This window comes from Carex rostrata, chromosome 24 (assembly GCF_964058835.1).
Source record: "Carex rostrata chromosome 24, lpCarRost1.2, whole genome shotgun sequence".
Taxonomy (NCBI): domain Eukaryota; kingdom Viridiplantae; phylum Streptophyta; class Magnoliopsida; order Poales; family Cyperaceae; genus Carex; species Carex rostrata.
The window spans coordinates 177,921-190,855 of NC_135941.1; the positions used below are offsets into that span (position 1 = coordinate 177,921).

The following is a 12,935-nucleotide window of genomic DNA, read 5'->3' on the forward strand; positions in this document are numbered from 1 at the left end:
GCTCCATTGACCTTAATATTTATTCAAATTTTCTAGTTTTAGTATAAATTTATTATATATGCAGCAGCAATACCTTCTAATGTGGATAAGAAACCCAAAATTCAAATAATAACAGTAAGCTGTGTAATGGCACAATAGCAAACAGAGGGGTAAACCAGAGAGGCAAAAGATCAAACAACATATCTAAACTTGTGAAGAATGTAAATGAGGACTACAACCTCAGATACATGTTACGCATCTTCACTTTTTCCTGCAATCTAAAAATAAAACAAATAAGCAAAATACAACAGATGTTCCTCTTGGCAGGAATGCAAATGGATCGGATATGGATAATTAAAATTTGAAACCATATCAGTATCAGTATCCACACGGATTGATGGATTTTCATATATCAGATATCGGATATTGGATATCCGTATCTAATTTTCAGATACGGATTCAGATACAAACGGATAGTATCCGACCTGTTTGCACCCCAAGAGTCTTGGCATTTCTATTTTTTATTCTCCTATTTCATATTTTCCTTGTAAGAAAATTTTCTAATTTCCTCATTTGACTCTTATTTGTTTCCAGCCCCCTGACAAAGGTATTCTGTGACAACTCACACACGGCATGGCCACAGTAAGGAATGAAAAGCTAGAGGCATACCCTGTGAAATACAAAGTTTGTGGCAAATACAGTAATATTGGTAAGGGGTGGAACAAGTTTTGTGAGGAGAATATATGGTGTTCGTTTAGGCGACAATTGATTCCTTGTCAATTTTAAGCTCCACTAGCTGTTATATATATATATATATGTACATATTTAGTTTGTGTTTGTTTGAGACTTGAGTGTAGCCACTAACCATTAGCTCTATATGACTTGTGTACTGTTAAATGTAGATTCAGCCATTAAATTTGTATCAGTTGATGTGTCTTATGCATCATTAGTTTGTATTAGTCCATCCATCTAGTTATTAACTTATGACAGAAGCATATGTGCAAAGAGATTAATTGAGGTTATCTAGTATTCTAGTCTAGTGTTTATACAACTATGTGGGTGGACATTGGAAACTTCATATAAATAAAATCAGATTCGTGTAGAATGAATGAACGCATTTTTTTTCTTTTTGCTTGTGTAAGTGGGCTATAAATTGGTGTTGGGCTCAGGGTTTATGGGCTAAGTAAGATAGTGACATTTCTTTTATTGACAACGCTATAATTGATGCAAATAGATTGTTCCTCTCTTCCCTCTCCTCGTTGCTATCGCGGAAGCACTCACGAGTCACGACTCACGACTGCCCCGAGGCTCGCCTCCTCTCTGCTTTCTTCACTATAAAATACTACGATGCCTCCTCTCAACTTTTTTCTACTCTCTCTCTCCCTCTCTATAGAATTCTACAAATTGCAGGTAACCCTGATAGTGTAATTTTGAGTTCTTTTTTAAGTTGGAATTTAGTAGTTTGTTAGTAAGGCTGTAGTACGTGATTGCTTTATAAATTGTCTTGCTTTTTTGTTCATGTACTGTGATTGAATTGTTTCGCTTTATTCTATTAATGAATTAATTCAAAGTCATGCAGATTGCATTTGTTGCAATATACAAAGAGAGGAATTGAATAATATAATCATTATATCCATGTAACATTCCTACTGGAACTTGTGTCCTTCTTATTTCTATGAAATTACAATTGAAACTGAAATTTATACCTAAATTGTTGAACTGAAAAGGAGAACAAGTTTATATGGAGTAATGTTACATAAATTATGAATATTCCTCTTTTTCTCTATTGTTTCTACATCGGGCTTGAACCTGATTACTGTTGACAGTGAACACATAATTGTTAGGCTTGATAATTTGGTTGTTGTTTCCTTTGAGTTAAATTGCAATTTGATTTCTTGCCTAGTTCCTTGTTTGAGAATTGGATATGGTACATATTTGTAGAAGTTACTTAAATGTTTGTTGGTTTTGACTAAGGGCAATTGAAATCTCTCAATAAATCTGATTATTCACCCCATACTCCTATGTGATTAAGTGCTAACCAATACCAGTTTTGGAAATTGTGTTTAATGAAATGGTACAAATAAGTTTCTTTCTATTGTTTCGAATTAGTCAAATAGTTAAGATTTCAGAAATTCCTTTTTGGCTCTACACTCTTGCCAATTCTAATCTTGAAATACATTGATATAATGCTGAAATGAACTAGAAAGTAGTTTGGTAATGATTAATATTAAAGGAATTTTTTCTATTTTCAAATTTTCCTTTATCGGATCTGAACCCGGTTTTGTTTTTACTCTCAAGCACATCACTTTTCTTTCGATGTGGTACTGATTTACAAGGCTTTGTACCAGCATTATATAATTTGTTATTATAAATCATTTTGGATTTCTAGTATTTGCTTGTACAAACTCCATGAATTGAATTGTGCAATTTTCAAAATTTAGAAGGTCTACTATCTATATAAATTTCAAAACTGTGGTAAATACTTCTTGTCAGAGGGGCTTAAGCACAAGTTTGTATAATTAGCTGGGATGGAATCGACTGAAATCAAAATGAAAAGAAAATAAATGGTTCTGTCTACCGGGGTAGTTGGAATAGAAATTAAAACTGAAATGAACCTTGGGTGCTCTGATTTGAGACTTTCATTTAATTTAGTGGATTTTGAATATATGCTTCAATTTGAGACATCTATATTTATTTATAGCTTTTACCATGGCGCCGAAGCGGAGAAAGACACAAACCGGGGGAGGAGAGACTTCTATTCCTCCTCCTCTTACTAACAAAGAGACTAGTGCAGGAAAAGAGATTCAAGTCAGGATCGATCCTGACTTACTGGACTGCTCCATTTGCTTTCATCCCTTGTGCTCTCCAGTTAAACAGGTACTTTTTTTTTATTTTCAAGGTCTCGTTTTCATTCTCTCTCAGAAATTAGCATTGGTGTGCATGCACTGGATTCTTGTTCAGTTTCCTTAACTTTTTCCCTCATCTCTAACATTTGATGATAACCAAAAGCATTTTTGTTCTTACCTCATATTGCAAAAGCAAAAAACTAAACAAATTCACTTTTGACAGTGCAAGAATGGTCACGTGGCGTGTCCCTCCTGCTGGTCAAAACTACAACACCAGTGTCACATCTGCAAATTTCCGGTAGTGACCCGCAGCATCGCACTCGAGAAGGTTTTAGAAGCAGCACATCTCCCTTGCACTTACACCAATTTAGGTTGCCGTCAGTCTGTTTCATACTCACAGATGCAAGTGCACACTGATACGTGTGAGTTCGGCCCATCTTTATGCCCAATTCCAGGCTGTGCTCACAAGGCCTTTTCAGGTGAACATTTTTGCCAGTTAATCCTCTTTTTTCTTGGTATTAGTACAACTAATTCACTAACACATAAGCAAAATAATTACCATAAGAACAAATTAAAATGCAAGGAGTAATATTATTGAATGCACAATGTTGTAGGAGAATGGCGGGGACATTTTCTGAAAGACCACCAGAACCTCCAGAGGAAATGCAGTTATGGTCAAACCTGCTATGTACGATTTAAAAAGGAGGATCGTTATTATATCCTTCTTGGACCGGGTGAAGATTTGTTTCTGCTTGTGAAGGAACCCATCTGTAATGTTGGGAATGCTCTCTCTTTATACTACATTGATTTGCCCCATCAGGGCCAACATGTTTTTCCATATGAACTTAAGGTGATTACTCGAGAGAATTTTATTACAAGCTCGGTGCAATTGAACTCGCAAGCCGTTTCCATCAAGGAGTGGAAGAGAGGCGAAGTGCATGGTACTTACCTTTTGGTACCATTAGGGTTTACAGAACAACATATGGAGGTACATGTATGTCTGTAATCTCCTTGTTATAAAATCCTTAATTAGTTCTCTAAGTAACCATATATGGTTGTCTTTAAATGTTCTGTTTTGAGTTTATTTTGCATTACTTCTTTTGTAATTTGCTAATTGCAATTAAGTTGTCTAAATTTGAAGCTAAGTGCATTAAGGTTTTGAAATTGAATCTTGTGGCTAATCAAATAAAGTTTCTTCATTTTCTTATTTTTATTTATGTTTGCTTTATCCAGTTATAGAAATAGTAGTTGATTTCAGTGTTATATCCTTGAAGAGCAGCACATAAGAAAAAGTTTGAAAAGTAAGATTTCAGTGTCATGAAGTTTGAAAAGTAAAAAGTGGAGTACCAAGTAAGATTTCAGAACTTAGAAAAAGGAATTACAGAATTGAAACTACGACTGCTGTGTTCTAGTGATGATAAGCTCCAGCCCTAATTGGACAGTTAGTTTATATGTTTACAAACACATTGGGGTGATCAAATAAATAGAAATATGATGGTTCCCCTTGAATGATTTTAACAGAAGTACCTTAAATTTGTCAAAACTAGAGCCTAAAAATCGTTTATTTTGTTGCTTAAAATCCAACATTTCTACAGAAAAAAAAGCAATTAAGACCCAATAATTTTGCTGTAATGAAACTGTAAGATAATTTTCAAGGATGCTTATTTATTGGTTAATGAAATTCAATTCTACCTGGTTAATTGGTTGATCCCGGGTTTAAATGGGTTTAAACCCGTATGGTCTTGTGCTGCCTTTTTTGAAGCTCATGTACGCATGTACCTTCCCATTCCCTTCATAATTGACATTTGTATAGATTTTTAATATGGACCATCCGGTGAGAATTTGGACCTATTAGAACCGTAATGCACGGAGACGCTTTGAGATCTGTGCCAGTACATAATGAATGGACCAGATCAAACTCAAAAACTACGGTACCTCGAGTAATATGAATTCGGACTAGGGTTGGCAATGAGGATCGAGCTAGGTCCTAATTCAGCTTGTTAATTTCAGACCGAGCTATTGCCAAATAATCTTTACTTGGAGTAACCGAGCTAAAATCTCAATTTAAAATCGTGACAAGTCAGTCCGAGCTGGACCGAGCTAACTCACGAGCTGAGCAAGCACCTCTAATATTTTCTCAACCGAAATAGAATTCCCATTACCAGTGAGTTCTTAGTTAAAAGTGTTCAATTTGAGTTACATATGTCGTGCTGTTACTAGTGAATTGGTACAATTTGAAATTTATTGACATGATTATACTCCATATATTCATACTTGCAATCAACATACTTCGGTAAGTGAGCAAATAAAATGGAGGGACGAGCATGGAATACAAAAATTTGAAGTCAAAAGAGCTTTAGAACAACAAAAGCTAGAACACCCGAGCGAGATTAGAGAGAAGAGACGAAGCATGTGATTTTTGGCTAAAACCCTAAAACCTACATGGTGAGAAAGTAATTCTCGTAGAAGGATCCTCTAGCTCGTTAATGGACGGAGCTAGGTCTTAGCTCAGCTTGTTAGTTTCGGACTGAATTACTGACGAGCTAATTCACTAACAGTTCAATCTACTATCAAACAGACTGTCAGTGATCGAGTCAGAAACAAGTCACAAGCGATCTACAAATTACTAGCTTTTTTTACCAGCCCTAATTCAGATCCTTTATGGAGCTCTATTAGGCCTATAGTACCTGTTTGGTGAGTCCACATCTTTTGAGTTTAATATTAGTGCGGATCTCAATCAGATGGTCCAGATCGATTAACGCACTTTCTGTTAATACAGAGGACTCGAATAGCTTTTTGGCCACGTAAGCTTTCAAACAATCTTTTACTTTTGCTGTCCTTTTTAAACCTATTCGTTTTCAAGATGTACTGATTTGAGGATCTTAGAATTGATTCAAATGCTTTTTGATTTGTAATTGTATTGGTCCTTGATTTAGAATTTAGGGTTTATTAAGTTGGTTTATTAATATATTAAATGTGTACACCTTAGGAATGCACACAAGTTGTTCGATAAAGTACCCATTTGCAAGAAGATACAAATAAAATTGGTATATACGTAAGAAGATACAGCTTTCTCAATTTACCATTCATGTAGAATCAACAGATATACAATCTAGGTATTATTGATTTTACGCCATATACAATTTATCAAACATTTCTAACAATTATTAATTAAATTTATTGTTTTCAAAAATATTTTGAGCGGAAAATATTTTAAATGTTCTTTTCGGCAACATTCCAGAGCCAGAACAACCAAAATTTTGCAAGTGTTAAAAAAGAAACATACAATTCTGGAGCCAGAATTCAGTATTTAAAGGATATCGTCCCGGACGATCAGCAAACCTTTTGCATGTGACAAATCATATGTACATTTTTATCAGGCTCCAACAGAGTACAGTTCTCATATCTCCATTCTTATACTTAAATCATCATCGGGTTTTTGCAACAGTAAATGTAATGTAACTTTAAAAAAATATATATGAACAAGAATATATTTTTTTAAGAAAATTTTAACAACATTTTATCTAATTGAATTGAAAGGGTAATTAACTAAAAAATTTAAGACAAAAAACATTGACAAATTTACCAGCAAAGACAGTGATATAAAAATAAAAATGAGCATATGAAATATAAAAAAACAAAAAACCATTAACCCAAACAACAGTGCAAAAATGGAAAGTAACAGTGTGCAGTAAAAGCAAAATTGTGAGCCAAAGGATTACAACATAGGGACGTGATAACAAAAGCAAAATTATAGCTTAGAGGTAGTGACAATATAGAGAAATCACGGGAATAGCTAAAGTTTTAAGATTCTTCAGTATAAAATTTCAAGATAAACAAATTACTTGATGTCCATAACAGCAGTCGTCTTTAAAGGAGATCCAGAACAACAGAAATTATAAAAAAAAAAACACACACACAAAATGGATAAGAAATAAGAAACATACTGTTTTCAGGACCCTCAGTAAATTAATCATGTTGCAACTCAGCTGTTCTCTGGAGCCCAGATATAAATGTAAATGGTTTTTCCTATCTAAAAGAGCAACAACAACACACAGGAAACAGATTTAGTTATTTTACTTCAGTTTGAGCCGAACCGACCGTTTGAACACCCCTAATTATCAGGGTTGTGGGAGATGACAATATCATAGTCACCATAGGCACAAGCAAACACACCACGGTCACTTCGAGGGATTGCACACGAGAACACCTCGAAGGATTGCGCAGAAAGGGAGCTAGTTACCTACTAGACTCGTATCTTCTGAGGTAACAAAATATTTATGTTTGGGATCATGGCCGTTCGATCGGGATTTGAGCCAATCCAGCCCAAGGTGGAGTGCACATGCTCGCTTTAATAGTCGTGTGGATCACCATTGGACAGTCCAGATTCAAACAGAAATATTATGTTACCTCAGGTGATACAAATTCATTACCTACCTGGAAGAGAGAGAGATAGAGAGAGATGTGGCAGATCAGTATTCCAGATCTATCACCAGGTTTAGGGAATTCAGATCCTTTGCACTCAGTCAGGTACCTGGGAGGTTACAGATTTAAGTTTAGGGGGAATTTCATGTATACCCCTCAAAAACAACTCATATACAATGGTGTGTAAAGATATTGACAGAGCAGTTTGGCTTCATACAGAGCACCAATCATATACAATGCCATACTCTTGGAAAGGATATCAAGTCCCGATCAGCAAACCTTTTGCATGTGACATACCATATGTACATTTTTATCAGGCTGCAACAGAGGACAGTTTCTCAGATCTCCATTCTTATACTCACATCATCATTGGGCCTTCGCAACAGTAAATTTAATGTATTTTTTCAAAAACAAAAATAGCACAAGTACTAGAAAAAAAAAAAATTAAAGAATTTTAACAGAATTTTCTTAAATTGAATTACAGGTTATTAGCTAAATTTTTAAGACAAAACTTGGCCATTGATAAATTTACCAGTAAAAGCACAATCTGATAGCCACTATTAGGTTTTTTCAAAATTAAAAAAAAAGAAGATAAATTTACCAGCAAAGGCAGTGGCTTGAATTTTTTTTAGTAATAGTTCACAGTTAAAGAGAGATTTAGAACACAAATCATGAAATGTTGTAGTACTATCATTTCCCAGCTTCCCCAAATAATGTTCCAGATTTGAGAACTTGATTAAAAAAAATTAAAAAGAAAAGAAATACAAAGATAGATATAAAGTTTATAAGAGTAGAGTGTTTTAGAAACAAAACTAAAGGTCATGCAGGAAACAAAATTTTCATCAAGTGCAGGAACATGCACACCAAATCTCCAACGAGACACTTTGAAATGAGTAAAGAAAATAAAAATAAAGCATGTTATTGGATCTTCAGACAGTTTATAAAGGTTAGAATTACTATTTCAAAATGCCAAGTCTCCAGAGCCTAATTTATAAAATGTGAAATTTACACCTTGTATGAATGCCAAGTATCAGCGGAGGGATGGAAGGGAGGAAAGAGAAGAAAATTTCATCAACTAAAACTGTCACAGGGGATTTGAGATACTCTTGTGAAATAAATTTCATCATTGGCCAGTAATTTAGAAAAAAAATGAGCATAACAAATATAGAAAAAAGAAAACCATTAACCCAACAACAATGCAAAAATGGATGGTAAAAGCAAGCAGTATAATCAAAATTGAAAAATTAAAGGATTACAACATAGAGACGTCACAGCAAAAGCAATTAAAATAATCATGTGCTGATGATATTATAGACAAATGTATAAGTTAGCCAAAATGGGGATAAAGAAGTACCTCACAGCTGTTAAAAAAAATGAGATTCAATTAAAATAAGAAACAATATCAAGCAAAAGGAAAGGGATTCAACAAAACCAAGCGGCATATAGCAAGTGTTGTGTGAAGACCCTCAGTAAATATCATAATTTTATTTCAACATGATGTTCTCTGGGGCCCATATAAAAATGTACAAGGTTCACTTTGCAACTGGAATCCGAATCATCCCAGGTACCTGAGGTGCAAGTCATAAATCTGGACCGTTCTTTTCATGCAGTATGAATCTCAAAGCAGACCCCCTACAGTCCCAACTGGCTCTGGATTGAGTTTGGCCCAGCTTGAATTAATCTGGGCTGTCCATTTTTTTAAATTGTACCGCAACAAAATGTTACCACTTCTGTGGCAGCTAATGTGGACTCTAACCAGTGTTGTAAAAAAACGTCCATTTAGGCCGATTAATCGTCCCATTAGTCATTGGTGATGACCAAACGACTAATAGAAAAGACGATGAAATGGGTAAAATTGTAAGTTTTTGAAGTTCAGAAGAGAAAATATGATATTACGAATTTTAGAGGAGGAATACATAATTTCGAAGTTTTTTAGGGGAATACATGAAATTCCCCAAATTTATACAAATTTATATTTGGAGTGATGCTATGGTACTTTGCAAAGCATGGATTGGACTGTGCTATGGATTAATATCTCCGTCAACAAAGTCCAAATAATCAATCTGAACCATTCAACATGATCTCCATATAAAAAATGTACTTGGAGACCAAATTTTACATTTTTGTTTTTTTTACCTTTTTTAGATAAATAGAAAATCACATGATCTAAAAATTTTGAACCATTCAAAAGTAGTGATTTATACCCATCACACCATCACAACTTCATAATTTAATGCAAGCATAATTCTTGTAGTACATCTTATCGGGCTTCAACAGAGAACGGTTTCTTTCAGATCTCAGTTCTTATACTTCCAATTCCATCACCGGGTCTTCACCACAAAACAAATACAATGCATGTTTATTGTTTAAAATACAAAAGTAGATCAAAATTTCATAAAGGTTTTCTATAAATTTATTTTTCTTTTCAGAAAGTTCAAAGATTGAATTAAGGTCTAACACTTTGTTTTAAAAATAAATCCATTAATCAAATAGTAATTCCTCAGATAAATAAAAAGAAAAAAAGGAGCAGATTTCTCCCGTCTTCACTTGCACGGTTGCACCTCATCAAACAAAATTGGCAAATACAATCACACCAGAGAAAAGCTTTTAGTTCTTACTAATCTTCTTAAGAAAACAAATTATAATAAGCCATTAACAGCTAAAATATTTATGAAAAACTCAATAAACGAAAGAGCATGCAATGATGCAATAACCAAACATGGAGATGGTGAATTTCTAAATTGAAGATGGAGATTTAGTACCTAAAGACTGATGCAAAGCAACTGAGCCCACTGACAGCCAGCGGATACCAGCTATGAAGGTGGTACAATCATTAGCACGCTGTCATGTCGTTTTACCACCCCCATGACACTTATGAACCTACATTTATATGCTAATCAGGTGTTTGAATAAACAAAGATAGACAGATTAAATAATCACAAATTTTCGGTTACATTACCAGCGAGAAACCAGAAATATCAGTTACCCTTCTCTGATGCGCATGCTGTGCTCGTCAGCAATTATCACATGGTGACTGGAAATTATCAACAATAATTTAAGAAAATCATGTGCTGCTACTACAGACAAATACAAAAGTTATCTAAAAAGGGATAAAGAAGTCCCTCACAACTGGAAAAAAAAAAAAACCAATCATATAATATAAGAAACAATATCAAGCATAAGGAAAGAGATTCAACAAAACAAAGAAGCATATACTAAAAGTGTTGTGAAGACCCTCAGCAAACTTCATAATTTTATTTCAACATGTTGTTCTCTCGGGCCCAGATATATATGTACATGGTTATCTTCATGTATAAATGATGTGTATGTGTGTATGTATGCATGAATGCATTTGCACAAAGAGTGGCGTTAGAATTGTTTTTCTGTAGTAGTGAGAGAGAGAAAGAGAAGCTGAAAGAGAGTTGCAAATTCACCTCATTTACCCAAACTCAGCAGCACACCTTGGGCTCATTTGGTAATAATCACGAGAAATTTATATATTGAGTGAGGCTATCGTACTTTGCAAAGATCAATATCTCCGTTAACAAAGTTCAACTAATCGATCTGAACCATTCAACATGAGCTCCATATAAAAATGTACTTGGAGATCAAATTTGGCGTTAAGGTCACAAAAGAAGACTTGGTGAGCTTAAGAACACCTGAGTTCTACTCTATATACTCCATCACAACTTCACCATTTAGTGCAAGAATAAGGGTTGCCAATCAGCCCCTTAACCATAATTCTTGTAGTACATTTTATCGGGCTTCAACAAAGAACATTCTTTTTCAGATCTATGTTTCTATACTTATAATTCCATCACTGGGTCTTCACAACAAAAACAAATACAATGCATGTTTATTGTTAAAAAAACAATAATCGATCAAAATTTCAAAAAAGATTTACATAAAATTATTTTTCTCATCAAAAGTTTAAAAATTCAATTCAAGGTGTTTTTAGATACTTTGTTCTAGAATAAATCATTAATGAAATAATATTAATTCCTTTAAATCAAAACAAAGGCACTTTCTCTATCTTAGAAAAGGACAAAGCAAACTAAATAATAAAAAATAAAAGTCTTTAAAAAGAAAAAAAGCAGAAAGCATGAGAGAGCTTCCCAACTTGACCAAGTTATCAACTTATCATCCCGTCGACATTCCCGTCTTCACTTGTGCCTCATCAAACAAAATTGGCAAAAATTACAAGCACATAAAAGAAAAGTTCCCAGTTCTTACTAATCTTCCTAAGAAAACAAATTATTTATATGCCATTAACAGCTAAAATACTTACGGAAAACTCAGTAAACAAAAGAAAAAAACATGCAATAATGCACAAGGAGAAGGTGCATTTGAAAATCGAAATGGAGACTCGATAGTTAATTACTGATAAGCGATTATTTGAACACAGGGATAGTGTATCAACTAAAACTGTGACAAGGGATTTGAGATACTCTTGTGAAATAAATTTCAACATTGGCTAGTAATTTAGAGAAAAAATAAGTATATGAAATATAGAAATCAGAAAACCATTAACCCAATAACAACACAAAAATGGAAGGTAAAAGCGAGCAGTAAAAGCAAAATTGCAAAATTTAAGGATTACAGCTTAGAGACGTGACAGCAAAACCAAAATTATAACTTAGTAGTTGTGACAACATACAGAAATCATCAAAATGCTTAATAACTTGGTAGCAAACAGTAATAATAAAAAAATCCTATAGTAATACTATAGACAAATACAAGAGTTTACTAAAAAGGGATAAAGAAAAAAAAATGAAACATTTAAAAGAAACAATATATTAAGCAAAAGGAAAGGGATTCAACAAAACGAAGAAGTATGCACTAAGTGTTGTGAAGACCCTCAGCAAACTTCATAATTTTATTGAACATGCTGTTCTCTGGAGCCCATATAAAAAAGTATATGGTTCATTTACATCTATGGCAACAACATGTTGTCACTTCTGTGGCACATAGGCATAGTAACAAAAATAAATCTGTTGTTATTCCTTGGAAATAACAAGACCATGTTAATCCGAGATCCCAAATAATACTCATTCTTTTTTCAGCATCTCCCCAAATTATTTCCGAACCAAGAACATGTCACCAATTTTGCTATTTCTATAAATAAAAAGCTAATTCTCCATGTATATATGATATGTGTGTGTGTGTGTGTGTACATGTGTGTAGAGTGGGAAAAATGGCACGATTATGGCACAGAACAGCATGACACGCGTATCCCATGGTATGACCATTCACATACCGTGACCATCTTTTGAAAATTTGGCACGGCACACAAAATATTTAGTCACGGCATGGCACGTGGTCACGCGAGTCATGTGTAATTAGGACCGTTACCCCTCCTCCCCATTCACCGAATTCGTATCCTCTGCATTAACGGAATTCAGATCACCCCAGGTACCTGACTCAAGCAAATTACAAACGGACAGCCCAGATTAATCCCATACATATTTAGTGCAAGCATAATTCTTCTAGTACATCTTATCGGGCTTCAACAGAGAACATTATTTTTCGGGTCGATGTTCTTATATTTATTACTACATCACCGGGTCTTCACCACAAAACAAATACAATGCATGTTTGTTGTTTAAAAAAATAAAAGAAGATCAAAATTTCATAAAAGATTTCTATAAAATTATTTTTATTTTCAGAAAATTCAAAGATTGAATT

At 34.1% G+C, this 12,935-nt stretch overlaps 1 protein-coding gene and 1 long non-coding RNA gene across 2 annotated transcripts; one reads left to right on the forward strand and one right to left on the reverse strand.

Annotated features, from left to right (window-relative positions):
• The first annotated feature begins 1,226 nt into the window (after positions 1–1,226).
• LOC144575946 (putative E3 ubiquitin-protein ligase SINA-like 6) lies at positions 1,227–4,015 on the forward strand. Its single transcript, XM_078326208.1, has 4 exons — positions 1,227–1,389; positions 2,681–2,856; positions 3,049–3,304; positions 3,440–4,015. The coding sequence occupies exons 2-4, from the start codon at positions 2,689–2,691 to the stop codon at positions 3,829–3,831; spliced, it is 816 nt and encodes a 271-aa protein (XP_078182334.1). The 5' UTR covers positions 1,227–1,389; positions 2,681–2,688; the 3' UTR covers positions 3,832–4,015.
• A 4,171-nt stretch (positions 4,016–8,186) lies between these two features.
• Positions 8,187–10,312, reverse strand: LOC144575923 (uncharacterized). The gene is made up of 3 exons (XR_013518562.1): positions 10,210–10,312; positions 8,262–10,130; positions 8,187–8,206 (listed from the first exon to the last, which is right to left on the reverse strand). It is a non-coding gene; the product is annotated as an uncharacterized LOC144575923 (long non-coding RNA).
• Positions 10,313–12,935: the final 2,623 nt, after the last annotated feature.